This window comes from Corylus avellana, chromosome 6 (genome assembly GCF_965113065.1).
Source record: "Corylus avellana chromosome 6, dhCorAvel1.hap1.2, whole genome shotgun sequence".
Taxonomy (NCBI): Eukaryota; Viridiplantae; Streptophyta; class Magnoliopsida; order Fagales; family Betulaceae; genus Corylus; species Corylus avellana.
The window spans coordinates 4,391,339-4,415,999 of record NC_142495.1 but is presented as its reverse complement, the minus strand read 5'-3'; the positions used below and the strand labels follow the sequence as shown (position 1 = coordinate 4,415,999).

The 24,661-nt window shown below is 37.0% G+C and overlaps 4 protein-coding genes and 1 long non-coding RNA gene across 6 annotated transcripts; 4 read left to right on the top strand and 1 right to left on the bottom strand.

Moving 5' to 3' along the window:
* Window positions 1-3,198: 3,198 nt before the first annotated feature.
* Window positions 3,199-5,507, bottom strand: LOC132188366 (Pentatricopeptide repeat (PPR-like) superfamily protein). Its single transcript, XM_088517859.1, has one exon. It carries the CDS (start codon window positions 5,498-5,500, stop codon window positions 3,503-3,505), a length of 1,998 nt encoding a protein of 665 aa, XP_088373985.1. The 5' UTR covers window positions 5,501-5,507; the 3' UTR covers window positions 3,199-3,502.
* A 2,952-nt stretch (window positions 5,508-8,459) lies between these two features.
* On the top strand, window positions 8,460-12,933 carry RHB1A (RING-H2 finger B1A). Of its 2 annotated transcripts, none has more exons than XM_059603120.2 (5): window positions 8,460-8,593; window positions 9,864-9,982; window positions 11,651-12,023; window positions 12,165-12,274; window positions 12,505-12,933. In XM_059603120.2, the coding sequence occupies exons 2-5, from the start codon at window positions 9,920-9,922 to the stop codon at window positions 12,532-12,534; spliced, it is 576 nt and encodes a 191-aa protein (XP_059459103.1). In that variant the 5' UTR covers window positions 8,460-8,593; window positions 9,864-9,919; the 3' UTR covers window positions 12,535-12,933. The 2 variants fall into 2 exon arrangements, with proteins under 2 accessions (XP_059459103.1, XP_059459104.1); XM_059603121.2 differs by lacking the exon at window positions 8,460-8,593 and adding an exon at window positions 8,613-8,655.
* A 393-nt stretch (window positions 12,934-13,326) lies between these two features.
* Window positions 13,327-14,507, top strand: LOC132186221 (uncharacterized). The gene is made up of 2 exons (XR_009440735.2): window positions 13,327-13,422; window positions 14,212-14,507. It is a non-coding gene; the product is annotated as an uncharacterized LOC132186221 (long non-coding RNA).
* Window positions 14,508-14,793: 286 nt separating this feature from the next.
* Window positions 14,794-17,983, top strand: RLK4 (receptor-like protein kinase 4). The gene is made up of 2 exons (XM_088517743.1): window positions 14,794-17,551; window positions 17,708-17,983. Exon 1 carries the CDS (start codon window positions 14,963-14,965, stop codon window positions 17,474-17,476), a length of 2,514 nt encoding a protein of 837 aa, XP_088373869.1. The 5' UTR covers window positions 14,794-14,962; the 3' UTR covers window positions 17,477-17,551; window positions 17,708-17,983.
* A 1,579-nt stretch (window positions 17,984-19,562) lies between these two features.
* On the top strand, window positions 19,563-24,137 carry LOC132186591 (MATE efflux family protein). Its single transcript, XM_059600570.2, has 8 exons — window positions 19,563-19,610; window positions 21,155-21,598; window positions 22,059-22,684; window positions 22,998-23,054; window positions 23,137-23,375; window positions 23,461-23,579; window positions 23,796-23,882; window positions 24,072-24,137. The coding sequence occupies exons 1-8, from the start codon at window positions 19,563-19,565 to the stop codon at window positions 24,135-24,137; spliced, it is 1,686 nt and encodes a 561-aa protein (XP_059456553.1).
* The last annotated feature ends 524 nt before the right edge of the window (window positions 24,138-24,661 follow it).

The window sequence follows — 24,661 nt, the reverse complement described above, 5'->3', positions numbered from 1 at the left end:
TAAACACTCAATGGCCCCTCTCCTTGGAGACCCTCTCCATATCCTTTGGTTTTGTTTCCTAATTATTTTGGAATTTTTTTTTTTAATATTTTGATGAAGTATTTTGTGTTTTGATTGTTTGTTAATGGTTTTGTTTTTTTTTTAAAAAAAAAATAAATAAATGACAAAAATAAAAAATTATAACAAACTGACCGACAATCTCCTCCTTCCCCCACCACCCACTCTCTTAATTTCCCGTTCCTTTCCTCTTCCCCCAAACTTCTCTTTCTAGCTTCCATTTCTCTCCTCTTTTTCTTCTCAACCCACACTCTATCACCCCTACTAGTGGCGGACCCATAAATTCATCTTTGGACTGACCGAACTAAAATTGAATGACAATTTTTTTTTGTTTATTCCCTTTATATATCATGTTTATACTTTATACAAAACATATGATAAATACAATTTAAAATAAATAAATAAAATGAAGTATTTTATAACATACTATGTGAATACAAAGCTTCATAAAAAGTGCTAAAATTAATATATCAATAAGTACTAGTAATATAAATGATCAATTCTATGGTAGTATTCATAATCATCATTGCATAACAGAAAAGCCATCATGTATTTTTCTCATCCTTGCTTCTTCTTCTTCTTTTTTTCTATCTTATTTTCTTTTTGAATTTGCTAAATTCGATTGATTTAATCTTATTTACTTACCAACCTAACCACCCATGATTGCCACCACTGGTTTTTCCCTAAGCAACTCAACCATATATTTTATTTTCTTATTTTGAATGTATTTCTTATATTACTAATAAAAAAAAAAAAAATTAGCTGTATGACAATAACTTTAAAAATAATTGATTGACGTGGACAATATTTATCCATTTATTGGTTGTCCAAGTCAACGTCAACTATCGTCCTTTCGCTTTCTGCCACTATTCAGGAAATCTAGAATATACGAATAATTCTACCCGAAGAAGAGTAAAGAAAAAGACATCAAAATAAACCGAAGAAAAATTGCAGTAATTTTCTTTTTCCTTTTTTATTTTTGGTCTTGGGTTAGATATTACTTAGGGTCTTAATCAGAGTTAGTTTTCTACCAAGAACTTGAACGAAAATGAGAGTTGGTTGAGCAAGAATCCTCACAAACTACCTCGAACAGAAATGGTGGTTGGAGCCTGGAGGGAGAGCCCACTTGAAGGAAGGATTTAGATTAGATTACTTGCTCTAGTTTTTTTTATTAACTGCATAAGTTTAATTTCATTATTTTTTTGGGTAATTTCACTGAAGACTTTTGAACTTTCACTCAATTTCACAAACCCCAAAATTTTAAAATCTCTCAATTTAGTTCCATGAACTTTCAATTGCTCTCAATTTGAACCACTCCGTCAAATTTACTGATTAAAAATATCAAAAAAGACCAAAATATCCATAATTTTTTTTTTAATATAAAAAAAACTTTTTTAGAATTAAGGATAAAGTTGAAATTTTATAAAAAATTTAAAAGTATAAATGTTATTTAATGTTTAAAATCTGACGGAGAAGTCTAAATTAATTGCAATTGAAAGTTTAAGAAACTAAATTGAGAGATTTTGAAGTTTGGAGGGCCATTGGTAGTCAACACCACTCCCTAACCATTTAGGGGTGGCTCAACCACCCCAGGCTAGCTGTAGGAGTTGGTTGAACTAACTACATGGACTTGGGAGTTATTTGACCACCATTTGGTCAACCGGGGTGGCTTAAACACCTCATCATTGTTTTTTTGCTAGCTATTTGGGGTGGCCAAAGCACTCTTAATCTTAATGCCATCGAGGTGGTTTGTCCACTTCCAAATTGATCATAGGAGGCGGCTTGAACCACCTCCGCATGGTTATGAATAGCTAAACCAACCCTAAATGGGTTCAAATCGGATGAAATTTCAGAGGTCTTTAAAGAAGTTACCCTTTTTCTTTTTCTTTTTGTTCTTTATGATAAAAAAAAAATTTGAAATTAAATATGGACTTTGGAAAAAAATAGGCGGTAATTTTTTTTTTTATAGCACCTAATCCAAATTCAAGAAAGACCCATGTGAGATTGAAAGGAAAGCAAGGAAAATATTCTTGTAATCAAATCAACTTTTTATAATATCCAAATCATATTTGACTCAAATTCGAAGGCAAAAAAGAAAAATAAAAAAGAAGAAGTCATATTTGACTACCTTTTTTGGTCCATCTTTTTCTGAAGCGAAAAGTCGCCCACATGTCACAACACATCCAATTTGGAAATACAAGTCGGCATAAAGATAGTAAAACCCCATAAAACCCCCCAACCAAGAAAAAAAGAAAAAGAAAATACAATAGTGCTAAAATAAGATATCAACAAATTACAAGTTATTAATCTCAACATTTATTCTAAAATTTCTAAAATAGAGATTTATAGTTACTTTAATGTACGCCACTATTATAGTATTTCAAATTTGAAGAAATTGCACTAGGCCCCAGAGAGGAGATCTAAATGGATTTATATATAGCCAGTTACAAATTTCCCCTGCATAAACTTATTTTTTGAATTAGTAGGTGATTGTTTGGTTTTTAAATAAATGAATAGAACTACAGTTGGTAGAGATTGCCAGAGTTTTGCTGCTCTATGTCCACCTTCTCCTTCGACGTGCCCCTCCCCTACCCTCTTCAACCTCACCCTTGCCCTCACATCCGTTCCCTATCGTGCGGCATGTTACACGCGCCGCTACAACCGTGAGCGGGTCCAACACGCCTCCCCTTGTGCCATTCTCTTTGTGCTTCTCTCAATCAGAGAGTTGTTTTTCCTTTTTTTTTTTCCCTCTTTGTCCCCTCTCTCCCAAAACTCTCCATAGTTGTTGCCTTATGTTTGTTTATGTAGTTTGTAAAGAATAGATGTCCCTGATCACCGTCAAGAATAAGATATGCCTGCCAAAATTTGGAACAATAGAAGATTATGATGGTACCATGTATACTCACGAAAAATCCATGTTAGACCAACTTCTTACATATAATATTAAAACAAGAGTTACAAGAACTTAAGAGACAATAGTTACAAAAGCTCAAGAGATAAAAGTTACAAGAACTCAAGTGACAAAAATTACAATTATAGTTGTTGTTAATGTAGAAGTAAAAGAGACATGTAACGTTTAAACTCTTTCTTTGTAAATACATTTTTTTTTTTTTTTTTTTTGTAAGTTAATAGAGCCTTGTATAAAATCAAATAATCAAGCAAATATATAGTTAAGGCTTTAACGTGTGGACGTAAGCCATAGGCCAAACCACCTAAATTCTCGTCTATCATTGTCTCTACTATCTTTAGATTATGAAACTTTACAAAAAACTGGAGAAACTGTAACTATAGTTTAGGACACTTTATTATATAATAATGTTAAAAAGGCTTATCAATCCTTCAGAATGCGAAGCAAAATGACCACTTGAGGAGTTCATCTTCAAAAGAAAATTCTGGATCAGCAGGGGAAGTTAAGTGCATGATCATCCAGAAAACTGTCAGCTTTTTACATGGAAAATATGGAATTTTCCTCCTTCATCAACCTAAGTAATTTTTCTAACATAGTATACACCTCAACAGATTGTGGGTGGGATTTATCACTTGACACAAACGTATGAACATCACCAGCAATCTCCACCCAGCTATAACCCGGAACTTTAGAATCACATCTGTCCCTCATCATTTTGCGTACTCCTGCCACATCAAGCCAACTTCTTTCAGAAGCATACATGTTAGACATTAAAGTATAATTCACGGGCTTGTTTGGCTCTAATGCAAATAGCTTTTCTGCAGCCCACTTTGCCAATTCCACATTTTTATGGACTTTGCATGCCCCAGTGAACGCACCCAGAGTGTTCGGCCCAGGTTCCATCGGCATTAAGGTCAAAACATCAAATGCCTCGTCCAAAAGACCAGCTCGACCAAGAAGGTCAGTAAGACAGGTATAATGCTCCGAGTGTGGAACAATTTGGTAGTAATTTGTCATTAAATTGAAGTAATGAAGCCCCTCTTTTACTAGACCCCCGTGGCTACAGGCAGAGAGAACCCCAAGAAAAATGATTGGATCTGGCCTCATGCCATAAGATAACATCTTCTCAAATAAGTTCGTAGCTTCTCTGGCAAGACCATGGAATGCATATGCACATACAATCGAGGTCCATGTAACAAGATCAGGCTCCAAAACAGATCTAAAACATTCATATGCACCAAGGATGCTACCACACTTGGAGTACGCATGTATCAGAGCATTTGAAATTGATACAACTAATTGAAACCCAAACTTAACAGTGAAAGCGTGGACCTGCATAATTACACTAGTGGCTGACAAGTTGCCACATGAACTAAGGATGCTAGAAAGAGTTAATTCATTAGGACAGAAATCTGCTCGGATCATTTCCCGGAGAAGTTTCATAGCCTCCTTTCCATCTCCACAATGTCCATAGGCCACGATCATAGTGTTCCAAGACACAACATTTCTAATGGCCATCCTATCAAAAGCTTTGCGAGCATCATCTATATTTTCACTATTTGCATACATATCAACGAGCACACTCGCCACTTGAACATCTAAGTCAAATGACTTTCTAACAATGAGGCCATGGATCTGCTTTCCCAACTTACAAGATCCCAAAGCACCACAGAGACTCAGCAGACTACTAAATGTAAACTCATCTCCCTTCAAACCTCCCAACCGCATCAAATTGAAGACCCCAAGAGCCTCTTCAACCAAACAATTTGAAACATAGCACGACACCATCACATTCCACAAAACCAAATCTCTAGGCAAAACATCATCAAAAGCCCGCCTCGCATCTTCCACCAAGCCACATTTTGCATACAAATTGACAAGAGCACTACCAACAAAACTACTCGAGTTGAACCCCACTTTCATCATGAAACAATGCAATTCTCTACCAATCACAGCATCATCCAATTCAATGCATGCACGAAACATACTGTTAAAAGTTATATAATCTGGCCCCACCTTTTCCAACAGCATTCTCCTAAAATAAGAAAAACCCAGATACAGATTCGATCTATTATTGATACTACAGTCAACAACACCACAAATCACAGTATTCCACGACACCACGTTTCTCACACGCATTTCACCGAACAGTCTCTGTGCGTCATTGAGCTCCTTGCATCTGACATAAATATTCAAAGTATGATTTTGCGAGGACAACACGTTATACAATCCCAACTTTATCATATGAGCATGTAATTGTTTTCCTTCGGGAAGAAAACCCATTTTGGCTGAGACTTTGAGGGCGTCGGAGCAAAAAGAATGGGCTGAGCGAGGATCGGTGAATTGGGTCGACTCGGAAACAGTCATTTTGGCTCTGAGTCGGCTCAGAGGGAGAGGCGAGTAGGTTCCGTGAAATGGGTCTTCGCGTTTTGGGGCATTTTGGCTGGTTTGAGCTGAGAAAGGGATTGGCGGGAAGAAGAACTGTCGTTTGAAATGGACGGTGGGGATTGAAGATGAACGGCATTTGGACAGCATATGATGATAGGGTGGAAACGACTGTTAAAGAACGACAAGCCGGCCGTCAAAACACGGGAAGATGACATCAATACAAAATGTCTTGTCAAGGCAAAGGTTCAATGTATATTAACGACGTCCTTGACTTAAACATGTCCGATAATTAATTATAAACCTAAATTTAGAAAATCCGTAATTTGTATTGGGTTATCCAGTTGATTAATATGTGAGTTTTCAAGATCTATATAATGACAAATAATTGATGTTGTCTACCGACTCTATTCATAAATATTGGAAAGTACACTTAAATTGGACTAATCAAAATAATTAAAATATTATTTTGGCAAAAAAGTCAAAAAAATTTGTTTAGCCAAAATAGTTAAGGATTTGCTAAGTACAGTAGCAGCTCAGCAATATGACAAATTTGTTGAGCATTGTGACTCAACAATGCATAATTTATATTAATAAAAAAATCAACATGACAAAATGATTTAGGACTAGGATTTCCTAAATCATTTTGTCATGTTGACAAGTAAACATAAGGATTTGCTATATTGCATTTTATGTTTACTTGCAAGTAAACATTTAGTTTTGTTTTTTCAAGGAAAATTAAACCTATTTCCTTAAATATGGAGATTTTAACACACCTTTTTTTTGGGGGGGGGGGGGGGAGGGGGTGCAGAAGCCATAGCTATTTTGAGCGCAACGAAGTTCAGTCGTGATTTGGAACTACAAAGCGTCATTTTGAAGTGTAATTCGATGCAAGTAGTAAAAGCAGTCAAGGTCCATGGATAAAACTAGAGCATGTATGAGAAGATTGTGAAGGATAATCAAGGGGTCTTAAATGTAGTAAGGAGATGGCAGATTTGTCATTCCAAAAGAGAGGCTAATTATGCCACACACGAGGCTAGCCAAACAAGTCATGAATAGTGTTTGGATGGAAAAAAATCTTAATTGTATTTGTGACATTGTAACCTTTGAGCAATACGCTCTAAATTCTTTCACATGAAAGAAGGCTGAAATATTTTCCTTAAAAATATAAGACGAAACTAGGTAAACATGCATAACACCACTATTCATTATGAAAACGAGCTAATATTCAACACCATTTAAGTGCCAAGAAAATCTATGAGAAGGTGCCATATATATGACATGGTTCCTCATGAGTTCTCCATATTTCAAAACTCAAAAATATATATATATATATATATATATATATATATATATATATATATATATTAAAAGGGCAAAAGGGGATAGCCAACTGTATGTAGTTACTAATAAGGCTTGTGTGAGTGATTATTCATTGTGGAGAGTCGAACCCACATCCTAGCATGTGTCTAACCTCATAATAATTTTCTTGAGACCATTTGAACCACCACCACTAATGTTTAAAAACTCAAAGCGATTTAACATGCACGTTGTTATACTTGTTGGAGTAGCTGCTAGATAATGATCATATCAAGGAATCCAATCTTAAAATTTTCATTGCAAAACTCACGGGGGAAATTATATCAAACATCTCTCATATTTGTTTTATTCGATTTTAAAATTCTAATTTTCAATTTCATCTATATTTTTTGATGAAACAATCTCATATTTTTAATATATGAGATTTAAGAGTACTTCTATATAATAGACACGGGCTTACTATGCTTGGGTAGGGCCTCCATCGTCTACACCGCGACTGAACACCCACCCTGCATGGTGGTGGCTGGGTAGGTGGCAACAGCCTAGACAACCCTATGCATGCTTTTTTTATAATTAATTGAATTTTTTTCATCTTAGGTTCTTTATATTGTTGATTTAATGACAAAAGTGGAAATAAAAATAGGGTCTTAAAAACAGATGTTTCTTTGGCACCGGCACCGCCATTAAATGTACGTGGACGCCGGTGGAAAGTTGCAAATCGCAAATGTCAAATGTGAGAACACGTACCCTTTCCACCTTTAAAAGAAAGGTAAAATGTTCATTGCTCGATCATGATAGAAAAACTTGCTGCCGAAAGTTTTTCCTTTTCTTCTTTGGCATCTTTGCTTCCCACTAGCATCTTCTCATAATTTTACAAAAGCTAAGATAAATAATCTCAAATAATGAGATGTCAGTCTTAAAGTAATAAATTCAATTAGCTCTTAATTACAAGCCTTTTCCAATCAATTTACAATCTAGATGTCGGATTTATCAGCCCCTTTTAATCACCTTTTCATTATAATTTTCTATTAAAACCCTAATGGAAGAAACAAAAATGATCAAACTACTCTAAGCTCGATCTCGTCTATACCAGTAGTGGGTCATTAGCACTTTTCCTTTTTTGCTTACTTGTTTAATTAAGGATATATTTGTATTTTTATAAATTTAACAGAAACATAAAAGATATTTCACTTGTTAGCCATTAATTTTGAGTTAACGAAAAATCCTAAATGACATGAAGGAATTGAAAAACGCTGATACATCAAATACGAACAAAGGTGTTCTCTCTTTCTCTCTTCTAAACATTCTTCCAATTTAGTTTAATAAATCGATATATATGTATTCAATCACTTGTTCACTTTTCTCACTTGTTTGTGTTTTCTAGCCAACAACTTGATCACACTAGAAATTGGTCACATGCAGACAACAGGTAGAGGTAGACCCACTAACACCAACAGGAAAACTGTCATTCTATAAATGATAAAAATAGCAATTATCTTTGCATGAGCCATACGTAATTACGTATGAGTTGAAAACATTTCATGGAGTAATAATAAAAAAAAAAAAAAAAAAAAAGGCAGAAAAAAACAAATATGGTTCAACTGTTTAAGGTTGGCTCATCCGTCACGCGTGTCACACTTGTCACTGTATTTCTTTGACTTCAGTTTTACCGGCACGAGTACAACTGCGCAGAAGAAAGTACTACAACCAATCCGAATCACAAAGAAATAAAGATTAACCAGTAATTAAGAAACATTAAAAAAATTGATCAACTTGCACACCCGTCAGCAATTTGAGAGAGATATGGGTGGAGCGCACATACAGCAACAAAGGAGAAGAAAACAAAAAAGGTTTCGAGGCCTTTCTTCTACAATATCTCTTTCCCTAGTCGACTTCTGCAGGCTTTTCTCTCCTTTTCCACTGGTAAGTTTGCAGCTTGCTTGCCTCTTGTTCGCTATAGAATTTCATGATTTTGATCCATTAAGGTTATTATTTCTATGTACATGCCCTTTGTTTATCTCTCTGTCTCTCTCTGACCAACTTCGTATCTAATCTGGGTTTTATTGTTTTATTTTGTGGAATAAACTGAACATGATTGGAGGGTCTGGGTTAGTGGGTTTGACTGTATCAATTTTTTTTTTTTTTTTTCAAGAATGATGCGCTCGTTTGGTTATTTTGTCTTTAATCTTCTAATAAATTCTGGGTAATGTCAGTTTTTTGTAGCTATATCTGAATTTGGTCCTATTTTGTTGTTTCAGTTAGTCTTTTTTTTTTTTGGAATTTTAAGGAGAAAAAAAAAGAAGTTGGAGAGACACTTGTAACAAATTAAGCATTGATTATAACGAATTGGGCGAGATAGGCGTAGGAAGTTCAGATGAGTATGCGAGTGCTCAGATTCATTAGCCTCATTTATGCATAAACACAGATACAAACTTGGGGTATATGTTGAAACTTGAAAGTTTGGTGCCATTGGATCCATTTGAGATGAAGAAGAGTGTGGCAATGCTAAAAGTCCTAATGGTAGTTCACAACCTGGAGATTTTAACGTGAGAAGTATTTGATATGCATCAAATTTCCTCATATTGTGCTTTAGAGCAGATTAACGTGAAGTTGAATTCTGCTTTAGACTGTTTCTCTAGAATGATAGTCAAAGCTGCAATTGCTAATGTGTGCAGACTGCAGATGGGAGGCATTGGGTTGTATATTTGACTATTATGGCTTAATTAGGTTAATGTCTATGACGAACCCAGTTAATCTTTATATATATATATATATATATATGTTACACTTGCTGAGTCTCCATGCTGTTGACTGATCAGCCAAGCAATTTATCTCAACTTTGCACTTCTGAATTTGGATTATAACTTCTGATCAAGTTAATAGGCATGCCCTATTTCATGCTATGATGCTAGTCATTTTCTAGACATTGGCAAACTAGTAATTTTCTTGTCTTCAGTATCTGCCTACAAGTTTCTTGTTGGGTGGATGTGGATCATCCATCTTCAAGTTTATGGCTAGCTTAATTCTGATGTTTGTCTGCTGGATTTTGGTTGTTTTCCCTATTTTACTCCCCTATGTTTGTTTTACATCTTTGCTCTGGGTTATAATTTCTTTTGAGAACATTTTTACTTGCAGTAACATTTATTTATTTTGAATATGTGGCATTTGGCTGTCATCCAATGCCAAATAACAGAAACAATGCACCAATGAACAGTAGTTTTGGGTGGATAACCGAAATAACTTCAGGGGATGGGAGGTTGCTGCTGTTCTTCCAGAAAAGCTCATCTGCACGGAACACCTGTCTATTACTATGTCAGCAGCATCTTCTCTCTAACTTTACAAGACATTCACTTTATTCTTGTTATGTGCTCCACTTTTCTCATGCTTGACTGGCTATCAGCATATACTATGACTGCTCTATTTATCACTCCAATCATCATAATCTGCTACCTATTGGTGTTGCTTCTTTGTGTGAACAGAGATATCTGATCCATTGAAAATGTTTTCCTTCTTGAAGGCATGTTCATTTATCCTTAATTGGTTTTAAGATACTTTAATCAGCTATGATCCGTAACTAAAGAAACTTCAGAAGCTTTAATAGCTACTTTCAGGACTCTGGTGAAACAATACTGATATACAGCCATGTCTCTCTTTTGGGTGCTGGATCTTTTGGCAGGATATGAGATCTTTGATTTCTTCCATGGAACTTGTGGAATTCTGGTTTTATTGCCACCATCCTTAGGTCCAAAATCCTGCCAGAGTCTGATACCCGGAAGCCTGTAGTACTGCCAACTCCTATTTGGTCAACAAAGTCATGATCACGGGGCTTGCTGGATCAGAAAGGTTTTAATTGGAATGACATATTATTTCATTTTATAGCCCAGTTAAACATTTCCATCAACCAGACCTCGCATGCTTGGTTGTTGGATCTGTTCTGGTCTCTTGTATTTTAAGAGTGGGAATTTTTTTTATTGCTGCTGTTTGAGTATCCAGTTGATTAGGATATTTGAGCGTTGAGCTTGTTGGACAGTGAAGTGCATGTCAGTTTACAGATATTGGAGATAATTGTCTGTACCATGCGATAAGGTGTTCAAAAAATCTAGTAAAGTTGTTTTCTAATTCTAATACCAAAAGGTTAACTAAGAAGGCCCTTAAGATGTTCATTTTACCAGAAACAATGGGGCAGAGAGTGGTAAGCAAGGTGAATTTTATCTGCTTGCCTGCAATCATGACATGTTGCCCCAACATCTTGTCCTTCTACTTCATATCAAATGTCCTGTAAGAGTAATATAGAAAGTTAAGTTTATGGTTGCATGTTTAATCAAGTTTATCACCTGGAAGACAACTGCGTCATGCATATTTTTTTGAATCTGGGATGATGAAAGCGTAATTAAATATAGTAGAAGACATTCGATTCTGCTGGAAATGTAAGCCTAAAACTAACATTTGGAAGTATGTATCCCTAGTTTCTTAGCTCATCTCATCATCAGCTAGAAAATTTGTAGTTAACAAAATTTTATCTCCACTTGCATAATTGCTCTCCAGACATATGTGATCAAAACAAGTGTAAAGCAGAAACATGAGTTTATTGTCATGATTATTGATTTATGAGGTTTTGAAGTTTTGAGAGCTAAACAGTTATATTGGAAGTGAGAAGATTTCCGAATTGCTGATGGGAAAGCGGACTTTAAACATTTACATTGATGCAGTGGTGACAATTGGGTTTCTTCATAATTGGCTTCTTCGTCCTTGAGTTATGATAGACTTGCGCAGATATTTCCTTGTTTTTCTTGTGGAAATGAGCTGACACATTAAGTGCAATGTGCACTGTTTTGGCAGTGTCCTTTCATGGGTCAAGAGGACAACATGGAGTTCGGAGTGGAAATATTTTCTGCCTTTTTTTTTTTTGGCGAAAATTTAGTCATGAGAGTTGTGTATTATTAATACTATTTTTGAAAAGAATTAAATTCTTTTCTGCAGTGTCCACCGGCTTTGGGAGAGCACGAGCCCCTGGCATCTCACAATGGCGCAGCCTCTGCCTTCACAGCAGAATTCCTATTTGATTGGGGTCTGGATGTGTCGACCCCTGACACTTTCAGACCCCCTCCTACACCTTTGCCTTATGATTTGGTCTTGGGATGTACACAATCAACAGACTCCGAGTCTGCCAGAGAAACAATTAATGGCAGTAGCTTTGGAACTTTGACTACATGTGAAGATCTTGAGGAATCAGATTGCAAAGCTCAAGCCAATTCTTTGAGTGTCTCACCAAGGAAGTTAGAAATTCCAAATTTAAATGAACATAATGTATCGGCTGCAGAAGAAGAGGATGTTTGTCCAATTTGCCTCGAAGGTGCATTATGTGGGAACTGATGTTTCCATTAATTGTAAAAACTTTTTCCAGTTTGCTTGTTATGAGAAGTAAAATCCAAGTGTTTTCTGCATTGCTTGCTAAATTAGAAGTTCAAAGCTAATGGTTGTTCCCAAAATGCAGAGTATGATGCTGAGAATCCAAGTCTTATCACGAGATGCGAACACCACTTTCACCTCTCATGCATTCTTGAATGGATGGAAAGAAGTGACGCCTGCCCCATATGTGATCAGGTATCATGTTTTCTTCTTGCAAATATGTGCAGTGATTTATATTTCACTCTCTTATTACCCAGTTACAGCTAGGTTTGTGGCTTTTCTCAAGATAGTTTCTTATTCCTCCTGTCAACAATTATGACCGTGACGTGGAGTGTCGGTAATTGGTGACTGGATGAATCAGAACCTCTAATGGGGATGTGGGTTTTAGATGTTAATGAAATGTTCTACTTCTCTAATTGGAACAGGAAATGACTTTCGATATTACGCGTACTTAGTTTCTCTCATTATCTTTCAAGGTGAGAATACAAAGGCAAAATCGAAGTAAAGAAATGAAAATAGTGTATTGTTCATTCATCTCTTCATTGCTTAAACCTGGATTGTCAGCATCCAGATATTTCTCCAGATTAATAGGATTTTAGATTTGAAGTAGGCTTCTCATGGGAAAAGGAAAGTAACAGCCACTGCTGCCTGGCATGTTGATTTGGTAGATTTCTCTTTCTTGTACAGATTATACTCCTTTCTTATTTTTTCTTCTTCTTGTATACATAGATTTGTTTTGCCTATTGGCTGGTATTGTAAATACTTCTTTTAGTTTTGGATTGGGTTCTGTGCTTTGCTTAAAAAGATTCACCATTTGCACCTTTAGCTTCCAAACATTCATTTCACCTTTTTTTTCTGGCAGTGTGAATTTGTTAGAAATATTAAAGTTTTTCTATATTTGCCCTAGCTTATGATTTTGAACATTTTACTTTCGGATTCTTTAATACTAGACGTACAAGTGTTCGTTTGGTTTCGCTGTTTTGAAGCATGCATTTTGAGATCGCTATGAACGCGATGTTTATGAAACACAGTTTAGGGTCCGGTAAAATTACGTCTTTTTTTTTTTTTTTTTTTTTGGCATTTGAAATCGTGTGTTCTTTAAAAACGCACCCTTTTGCTTGAAATATGAAAACATGTTTCTTTCCTCGCTTTAGTAATATTTTCGATCGGTTTTCCCGGTAGAATTAAAATCCAATTATAAATTATAATCTTGCAAGTTTAAGTATAGATTATAATTATACAATTATTTCCTTAGCTTCGAAGGATAAAGAAAGGTGAGGAGGGTATCAATGGAAAACAAAACTTCAACACCACCACACCAAAGCTGGGGTTCACACCAAAAGGTGCACCTTTATATGTATACATAATTTATATTATTTAAATTTTTTAAAAGACAGTGTAACATTAATTTTATATACACCGTTAGATTTATTAAATTTAAATTATAATAATAAAATAGATATTATCTATTTCATTTGAAATATAAGTGAATTTTTTATTTCGAACCATTAAAATATTAAAAAATATGATGAATAATGAAGGGATAAAATTTTTAAATAATGGGTTGAGATTTTTGGAAAATGTGGTAGACAAAATACCTTAAAAAAAATTAGACATGATTTTCATCCACCTAATTTAGTACGCTAAATGGTAGAAAAAGCAAACCATGAGTTATAAAATTGTTAGCAGAAAAGTTGATAGCATGGATTTATTTGAAAGAAAAAAAAAGGCTTTATTTGTCAAAGTCCATGCCCAACTCTACTAACTAGACACGACACCGCATTAACCTAATTCCTAAGAAAAAGTAGGCGCCACCCCACTTTTTCAACATTTTTTTATAAATCAATCTCACATCACATCTCTCATTATATCCTTCCTTCATATTCTTTGAATATATATATATATATATATATATATATATATATATATTTTAAAGAAATGATGAGACAATGTGATTTTTTACTTGGTGTTGATTATGGTTTTGAATTCATGCCCATTAAAGGTAAAGATAGATTGGGTAAATCTTTTTACCCTTAGTAAATTTGTAGAAACTACGTTTATTCTCTTATTCTGTCATTTTAATATGCAATATTCTTAAAAAAGCTGCAATTGACCCTTGAAAAACTACCCAGATCTTTTGCATTGGGTTTCCACGCCTTGGAGACGGGTGAAAGCAACGACCAAAACAGCTGGACATCATTCTCGTACATTGTTTTTAGCTCTTTTTTTGTTATATTTATAATAAAGGAAGGAAGGTCAAAGCAGGAGAAGAACATTTTGTTGACTTCGACCCCTGTCTTATGCTATTCAATCTCTGCTTCCCCCCGCCCCACGCTCACTAAATCCAGCGTGCGCGTGGGCGTGGAATAGAAATCTCTTGTGTTTTTTAATTTTAAAAAAATTATTAAAAATTCTTTTATATTTAATATTTTATTGCTCAATTCCTTTGTTTGAAAAGCAGTCACCTCCTGACTGCCGGACTGTACAACATTTTTCTGCCACGATCACAGTCTGTGACTGACGACTTCTTTGTTTTACCAAAATAACCTCAACTTATGGTTATCGTGACAAATTTACACGTGGATTTACACTCTTTTATCTTTTTCGTATCTGAGTTGAGTTGAGTTGAGCTGAGCTGAGTGATTTTACATATATGGTAAGAGGGAAGGCTATTATTGTAAATTTGAAAAAAGACACTTATGTGAACTTTTTATCCTTTTCCGTTGTGTCCGTGAATGAATGGCAGCTTTTTGCTGATATCTATGAAGAAAATCCACTGATTCCCACTCTCTCTCTCTCTCTCTCTCTCTCAGACTCTCGTGCCATTTCCGGGAAAATGTTTCCTACCATTCCAAACGGTGCTGAAGAAATTGTCTGACTGAAATGTCACCACCACCTAACATCCTGACTCTCGCGGCCCTCTTTCTCTCCCTCCTCACGTTAATCTCAGCCGCCAGGTCAGCACTGAACGGCATCGTTCTCGTCAGAGGAAGCTCCACGATTCTAAGCGAAAACGGAACGTTCCGCCTGGGCTTCTTCAGCACCAACAACGAGCCCAACTGGTACTTGGGCATCTGGTTCACTGCGGTCCCAACCAAGACCTTCGTCTGGGTCGCCAATCGCGAAAATCCAACCAGAAATCTCGGAACGTCGTCGTTCGAGCTCACCGGGTCGGGTCGGTTGGCGGTGAAGGAATCCGAGAACCTAACGGTCTGGCAGAGCACGAACGGCGAGTTCTCGACGGACGCGAGGTTTCTGGACAATGGGAATCTGGTTCTGTTCACCCGAGATGGCACGGTCGCCTGGCAAAGCTTCGATCACCCGACGGACACGTGGCTGCCGGGCATGAACCTCACGAGGGACCTGTTCCTGACCTCCTGGCGGAGCTTATTCGACCCATCACCGGGCTTGTATTCTCTGCGGCTGAGACGACCAGGCTACGGTGAGTTCGAGCTCGTCTATAACGCCACGAACACTTACTGGAGCTCCGGGAAGTGGACCGGCGAGGCATTCTCTAACGTACCGGAGATGACCTCACCCTACATTTATCACTTCCGGTTCGAGTACCCGTTCACCCCGACGGCTTCGTTTGGGTTCACCTTGAAGCCGTTGGACACCGAGTCGGCCCCGCCGCTGACCCGGTTCAAGATGGACTACACGGGCCAATTGCAGCAGTCCACCTGGTCGCCGCAGACCGAGAGCTGGAACAGGTTCTGGTCGCAGCCGGAGAACGTGTGCCGCGTGTACGGCCTGTGCGGGAGCTTCGGCGTCTGCGATAGCACGGGACCGAGGCTCTGCGAGTGCCTCCCTCTCCCAGAGTTCCAGCCCGTGAACGACGTCGCATGGGAGTCCGAGGACTACTCCGGCGGGTGTCGCCGCGTGAGTACGTGCGATGGGAATGGGAGGTTTGAGAAGGTCGGTGCGGTTTATTTCGACGGGGCCGTGACGCGGCAGTTTTCGATGGGTGATCGGAAGGGCTGCGAGAGGGCGTGTTTGGACGACTGCGCTTGCTTTGGGTTGTACTACAACGAGAGGAGTAGGCTGTGCAGTAATTTGAACGGATCGCTTTTGAATCTCCGGAATTTGAGTGGTAGTGTAGGTGGTGGAGAAGAAGACATGTTGTACCTGAGAGTGGCAAGAGGAGGAGGAGGAGGAGGGAGGAAAAGATTGAGCCTTGTGGCTTTGGTTGTTGGCAGTGTTGGGTCGGTTTTGGTCTTGGGAATTATAGGCCCAATGGTGTTGGTTTTTCTTGTGAGGAAAAGAAAGAAGAGGAAGAATGGGGTAGATGAAGATGGTGGTTTTCCGGTCTTGAATCTCAAGGTTTTTTCTTACAAAGAGCTCCATTTAGCGACTCGGGGTTTCTCGGAGAAGATTGGGCACGGGGGGTTTGGGACGGTGTTTCAGGGAGAGTTGCGGGGTTCCTCCACTCGCGTCGCCGTGAAACGCCTGGAAAGGCCAGGCGGTGGAGAGAAAGAGTTCCGGGCGGAGGTGTGCACCATTGGGAACATTCAGCATCTCAATCTCGTCAGACTGAGAGGCTTCTGCTCCGAAAACTCTCATAGACTCTTGGTTTACGATTACATGCCTAATGGTCCCTTGAGTGCGTATCTCCGCCGAGACGGGCCTAATTTGAACTGGGATGTCAGGATTCGGGTGGCAGTTGCCACCGCCAAAGGCATTGCGTATTTACACGAAGAATGCAGAGATTGTATCATACACTGCGATATTAAGCCCGAAAATATATTGCTTGATGGTGATTTTACGGCCAAGGTGTCCGATTTCGGACTGGCTAAGCTTATTGGCAGAGACTTTAGCCGGGTATTAGCCACGATGAGGGGTACATGGGGCTATGTTGCTCCGGAGTGGATCTCTGGGGTGGAAATTACCACCAAAGCTGATGTTTATAGCTACGGAATGACGTTGTTGGAATTGATTGGGGGCCGTAGGAACGTGGAGGCGCCTCCGTCGGGCAGAGAGGGTGGTGGAGCAGGGGGGGAGAAGTGGTTCTTTCCTCCATGGGCGGCCCAGCGTATTGTCGAGGGCAATGTCGAGGCAGTAGTTGATAGTAGGCTTGGCGGCGCTTACGATATTGAGGAGGCTAAGCGTGTCGGGTTGGTGGCAGTGTGGTGCATACAGGATGATGAGGCAATGAGGCCAAGGATGGGGATGGTGGTGAAAATGTTGCAGGGTGTGGTGGAAGTGACCGTTCCTCCGGTGCCCAAATTATTACAAGCACTGGTTTCCGGGGAGTCTTTTTGCGGCATTAGGGCCGATTCCGGCAATGGGGTGTCCACCGGCTTTTATGGTGACAATGTGGCAGTTGTGTCCAGTGGTGTTGGTTCAGAATCATCTCTTGGAGCTGTCTCTTCCCCAATGAATGAGAATATGAAGGCTTAGCTAACAACAAGAAAGTGTGGTGGTTCCTTTTGCTTGCTGCATCCTCTCCTCTACTCAACAGAGTGCAATTTACATGTAAAATTAAACCCACCAGAAGTGATCTTTTGTAGGTGTTTTGGATGGAAAATTTTGCTTATGGAAAATAGAGTTCACAAGATTCAAAGGACCACTTAAATTTATCTTCAAATGATATGTAGCAATTGTGTCTCACTTTTCTCTTTTAATTTGCAGATCTCTTCAGCCAGAGAACACTCGAGAATTCACAAGATTTCCTATAAGCAATAATCCTAGGGCTTACAATTACTATAATTTAGAGATTGAAACTTGAAACCAATGCCAAGATTCTTGTTAGATGCACCAAATGACAAAAATAGATACTTGGAAGTGGACAGGGCTAGTTGCACACACAGACCTGACTGGGCATGATTGTGCTATGAATGGTTTTTGGTATATTTTTGTGTCCATGAGCATCTCTTTTCCTTTCAATGGTTGGTGGGGTTAGGCGAGTGTTTGATATTTTACATAAATCATCATCACAGCTTTGACATTACATCTAGGTGCTTTTCAGAGAGAGAGAGATGTGCCCTATTTGCGTTTTTTTTTTTTTTTTTTTTTTTTTTTTTGGGTGCCTTTAATTGCTGCATCTAGCTTTTGCTTTTTGGTTTTAAATCATATAATATAATGCCCATGTCCCACTTTTAACCTATTGGGTAGTGGTGTGCTTGAGTGAAGGATCATGGGTTTCCTTTTCAGGACTTTCTAGTGGCAAAAGAAAGAGGGCCAAGAGAAAAAGAAAACAATAGTCCCCCAAAGAAAGGGGTTTTAATTCTTTTCTTCACGAACTTTTTGTGCTCATAGTTGGTTCATGGAGACATCTGAACATCCTCTTTAAAAATAAAAAATATAAAAAAACTGTTCTTTGTCTTATCTGCCTAACATGTGGTATGAATGATTAGGTCGGACCGGATTTTGAATTCCTTCCAGGAAATTGGGACAGAAAATTGGGGCTCGAGGTGCTCAAACAGGTGAATCTTGTGCCTCGAGCTGTCTCTCATTCTCTCCCAATTTTTTTTTAGAATTCTCTGCCGGAAAACCGGAGATTGGGGCTGGGTAGCCGGTAGCCCACACAAATTTATGGGATTGGGCCAAGAAAATTTGTAGGCTGATTTTCAAGTTCTCTTTAAAGTTCAAAATTGTTACTCTTGCTGAGGAATAATCTCACATTGTCTGTGGACAAGATCTTAAACATATTTATAAGGAATAGACAACCCTCGAACCGGTTTTATGAGATGAATTAAGCCCACGAATTTCTTCATGGTATCAAAGCCAAAGGTCATGGGATCGAACCATGACTTCGTCAATTCTTCCCTATTTAAATTAAATATTTCACGTGAAAATAGAGTTTAAGCTCACACGTGAGAGGAAGTGTTAAAGTAATGGTTAAGTGATTAAATTTACATATTCCTGTAAGCTTAAGCTTTTGGGATAACCGGTAATTTAATAACTTTACCTTTTCAAATGCTTTTGTAATATATATATTTTTATATTCTTAAATTTTATATTCTTTAAACAATTCAAACATAATCTTAACTTTTTTTTTTTTCTTAATAGAAAAAAAAAAAAATTACATACTCAAACGAACCCTTTAAACAAAACTTTGAGCAGTGGCTAACGTGTTACCTTTTATATTAACTTATTTACAACTACCTCCGAGCCATGCGCAATGGCGGAGCCAAAACTTTATATAATTGGGGACACAACCCAATTTTTCACTAGTTATTGATTAGAAAATTTTTTCAAAAATTTCTATAAAAATTACATTATCCTTAGCAACACTTTTCCTTACCAAATTAGTTATACAAAATTTTCATGCAAATAAATGACTTAGGTGGAACAATTGTGAACTATCATTGAAGCAAATTTGTGGACCTCCCATTTTATGTCTGACCCACAACATTTTCCTCAAGTTTGAATCATTTTCATAACATCAATATTCTTTTGGTCCATGAAAGCATTTTTGTCAATTATCACACCCGCCGGCACTTGAGTCTACTTTGGGCCACTCTTACTGTATTTCTTGCATAACATGGGTCGGACAAGAATAGGGTGTTATGAGCTGCCTGTGTCTAAAATGGTATGTTTTTCACATGAGTTATCTGTATTGCATGCAATATCGGTCGGTAAGTTATTACACTTATCCAAATCTCAAGGGTCCAAAGCGAATCTTCTCCATTGTCAAAACTTTGTAAATTGGTTAGGAGTTAAGTCCAAGGACTACCTAAAATTGGGTAAGGATGTATAATTATTTAAATTTTAATATTTTTTAATTTAAATTAAATAATTGGGATTTTATCCTATCATCACTCATCACTTGTAAAATGTGGTAAAATAAAATAAAGGATAAAGTTCATTTAACCCCCTTAAATTACCACCTCAATGACAATATATTCCCCAAACTATCAATTACGACAATTTACCCCTCAAATTACCAAAACAATGACAATGTACTCCAAATTTTTAAAAAATGACAAAATTACCCTTACTAAAATAAAAATAAAAATAAAAATACTAAATTTTATTTTGATTATGGGTATTTTTGTCTTATTGAAAATTTTATAAGGGTAATTTTGTTATTTTGCTAGCATTGGGGGGGTACATTGTCATTGTTTTGGTAGTTTGAGAGGTAAATTGTTGTAATTGATAGTTTGAAATGTAGATTATCATTAGAGTGGTGGTTTGAGGAGGTTAAATGGACTTTACCCTAAAATAAATATTGAGATGAGATGAAAATAGTAAATATTTATGTAACAAAACTTTAACGAACATTTAAGTTGAAAATAATGACTAGGATTGAAAGAATATATACGGTACAATAACTAAGTGATTATAGAAGATCCTGATCTTTAATTGATCTTTAATTGATCTTTAATGAATAAAGGGTCATTATTTAATGTTGGTCCTACTTACATTATTTTTTTAGATTTTATAATAAAGTAAGGGTAAAGTCCACTTAACCCCCTCAAACTATCATTCTAATGACAATCAACCCCTCAAATTATTAATTACGATAATTTACCGTCAAAACTACAAAAACAATGATAATGTACCCTCCAATGCTAGCAAAATGATAAAATTACCCCTATAGAATTTTCAAAAAGACTAAAATACCCTTAAAATTTTGAAAAAAAAATTAAAATTTAGTATTTTTATTTTTATTTTAGTAAGGGTGATTTCGTCATTTTTTAAAAAAAATAATTGGGGGTACATTGTCATTGTTTTGATAGTTTGGGAAATAAATTGTTATCGGAATAGTAATTTGAAGAAATTAAATGGACTTTACCCATAAAGTAACTTGTAAGATTGTGGTTAACTGGCCTAGTTTTTTTTTTTTTTTTTTGGTGTATTATTAGAGTACCGTTAATTAATTGTTTGTTATGATAAATTGGATCAGACTTGACATAACAAATGACTGAAAACTAACTTCTTCTCCCTTAAAGGAGAATCAGTCATCTCTCTCTCTTATGTGCTAATTTACTTTTGTGGCCAGCCTGAATTATAGCTACTGGCAAATGTTGCCACTACTCTACCCGCATAAATATTTCTACAAAAATCCAACTGAAAAACAAGAAAATGGGAGATTAAGATTTTTTCATATTCATTCAATCTAACACCTCAAAGTGTAAAACCAGGACAAAGGGTGCATTAAAAGCTGCAAAAATAGGGGAAAAACAAGAAAATGAGGTACTCAAAGCAGAGGAAAGGACTAGTTCATCCTCTGCTGGATCATCACCTGGGCAAGCACAAGGGTCACGAAGTGCATCACCATTGATAGATGGTATCATTGCCTCGGAAGCCCTGGAGCTCCACCATGCTCCCACAACGTTAATTGGGACCGATGCTGGAGATTATCCTCCTATACAAAATTTTAAAGACATTAAGTATGTATGGTGTTCAGAGACCACAAAGCTATGGACAATTGCAGGCCCTATAGCATTTAACATTTGGTGCAATTATGGGATCAATTCTTTTACCACTATGTTTGTTGGACACATCGGAGATGTCGAGCTCTCTGCTGTTGCCATTTCCCTTTCTGTCATTGCAAACTTCTCTTTTGGCTTCTTGGTTAGCTTCTTCCAACATCTGTATATTTCTTTTTTCTAGCTTTTGTTGTATTCATGCATGTACATCTTCTGCATTGTTCTTTATGGTTTTGTAGTAATTTTTTGTGTTAACGTTTGAGTAACCTTTGATGACCATAATTATTTGATCTCATTGGGTTTGGGTGTATAATCTTACAAGTTCTCTACAGTAATTCTATTTTTGTTTCTTTTCAAAACCATTTTGAAAATATATTGAACCTAGGTAAGGAAATAAGTCCTTAGAATCAAAGAACAGATTAAAATTTTGTTTTTATGGATTTCTCAATGTCAAATGAAGCATGAGCTTTTAACTTTTTCTTGATTGGCTCTCTTGTGTTATCACTACCCTTATGTCTGAACATTTGTTTATTTGCATGCTGCGGTTTTTTCATCTGTTATCACATGGTTAAACCATTAATGTGATGCATAACACGAAATCGCAGCTTGGAATGGGAAGTGCATTGGAGACATTATGTGGTCAGGCATTTGGTGCCGGGCAAGTGGAAATGCTAGGCGTATATATGCAACGTTCTTGGATAATTCTATTTGTTACCTGTTTGTGCATAATGCCCCTTTACGTATTCGCCACTCCAATCCTAAAACTCCTTGGACAAGAAGATGACATTGCAGAGCTTGCTGGGAAGTTCTCTATACAGATTATCCCTCAAATGTTTTCACTTGCTTTCAACTTTCCTACGCAGAAGTTCTTGCAGGCGCAAAGCAATGTTGGAATTCTGGCATGGCTTGGCTTTGTGGCTTTATTTGTACACATTGGCATCCTATATCTCTTCATTAAAGTGTTTGGCTGGGGAACTGCCGGTGCTGCTGCCGCCTATGACATCTCGGCGTGGGGTATTGCTTTGAGTCAGGTGGTTTATATTGTTGGTTGGTGCAAGGATGGGTGGAAGGGATTGTCATGGTTAGCCTTCAAGGAGATTTGGGCCTTCGTCAGACTCTCCATTGCTTCTGCTGTGATGCTTTGCCTAGAGATTTGGTATTTCATGACGATAATTGTTCTCACTGGACACCTAGCTAATCCTATTATTGCAGTTGGCTCACTTTCAATCTGGTGAGATAACAGTTATTTCAAGAAACTCCTTTACTTTGATTTACAACCTTTCAAGACCTTGTGAATCAATTGGAAAGTTATATACATTAAAAGGTTTTGACATTATTAAAGATGTTTTTCCAAAACTACACAACATCTCTTACCTTAATCATTCTTAGTAAAACCGTATGTGAGATTTGTGTTAATTTCACTACACATCCAAATCAGTAGTGCTGACATTGGTATATGCTGCAGTAATATGCCTTTCAAATGCTCTTTTCTGAATCTATGCATAATCAATTTTTTAAATTTTGTTTTGTTTACCATGTTTCAGCATGAATGTGAATGGGTGGGAAGGCATGTTGTTTATTGGCATAAATGCAGCTATCAGGTAGAATTTTATTTTTCTTCAACATCTTATGCTATTCTTCTTGGCTCATGAATTACATATATTTTTTTTTATTCATTTCTAGTGTTAGGGTTTCCAATGAACTTGGATCTGGACACCCCAGAGCGGCAAAGTACTCGGTCATCGTCACAGTCGTTCAGTCTCTTCTCATTGGGATTTGCTTCGCATCCATTATCTTGCTTACTAAAGACCATTTTGCTATCCTCTTTACTGATAGCAAAGAGATGCAGCGTGCCGTTTCTCGGTTAGCATTCCTTCTTGGCATAACCATGCTACTTAATAGTGTGCAGCCAGTTATATCAGGTAAAAGAAATAGCTAAGAGTAGAACTATGCACACAAATGTTGTCTAGCACAGGAAAACATGCAATAATCATGCTGTTTTTGCAGGTGTTGCTGTTGGAGGAGGCTGGCAAGCTTTAGTGGCTTATATAAACTTGTTTTGTTACTACATTGTAGGGCTCCCTTTCGGTTTTCTTCTCGGTTACAAATCGAAATTAAGGGTGGAGGTAAAGTGTCACTTTGATTAACTATATCAATAAGTCATTTTAATAGTGAAACTAAAGAAGTTATGCTAACTTTATAATTTGTTCACACCATATCATGCTCAGAAACAATGTGATTATTTTACTCTCATACCATATACTTTCATTGCTTTATCTATATTTATGGCTACCATAATACATAGAATAGAAGATTAATTTGATTTTTTCCTGTTGTTGTAGGGAATCTGGATTGGCATGATATGTGGGACATTCTTGCAGACACTGATCCTCTTGGTTATCATTTATAGAACCAACTGGAAGGAGGAGGTGAGAATTTTATAATATTTCACATACTGTAAGATTCCTTAAACAATAACTATACATTTTCAACATAAGGACTAGAGAAGTTGCATGTGGAATGTGGAATGCTAAGAAATCAAAACTTCCACAAAATCTAACTATGAGGATCAAGCAAATGCCATATCCTGTCTTTAATCATTTAAATTGGACTTGCAGGTTGAACAAGCATCAGTACGGATGCGGAAGTGGAGCGGACAAGATGAAGAATTTGATAAACTTTAAAGCTCGGGTGCCGCCTTTGACATTCAGAATTCCATACTACTAATGCCAAGCATGACACTGCAGAATTGTGTTACTTACAGAGAAGTTTAAGCCAATCCCAAGTAAAATTTCACCAGCCTAGCCTCCAATGTATAGTATGGTCAACATTCAAAACTGAATGAAATCATGGCTAATAGAGTTATTATATGTAAAAATGGAAATTCCATGTTGCTAAGAAGAAAATAGTGAATTGTAGTTGGAGTTTTGTGTGTAGGTATTGTTGTTAAAGGAAATTATAGTAGCTTCAAAGTTCAACCCAAGTGATAGCTTTTGCCCATGCATGGAGATCATTTCACATATTAAATACAGTAGTTTTTTTTTTTTTTTTCGGTCAAGTTACTGAGATTTGAGATTGCAAATTTCACATTGATGTAATGGGATTTAAATTGGTTTGAATTTGTGAGTATTTGTAAGTGTTGCAGATAATGACTCATATTCATAATCGGTGGATACTATTTCCTAGGTACGAAAGAATTTAGAATCCA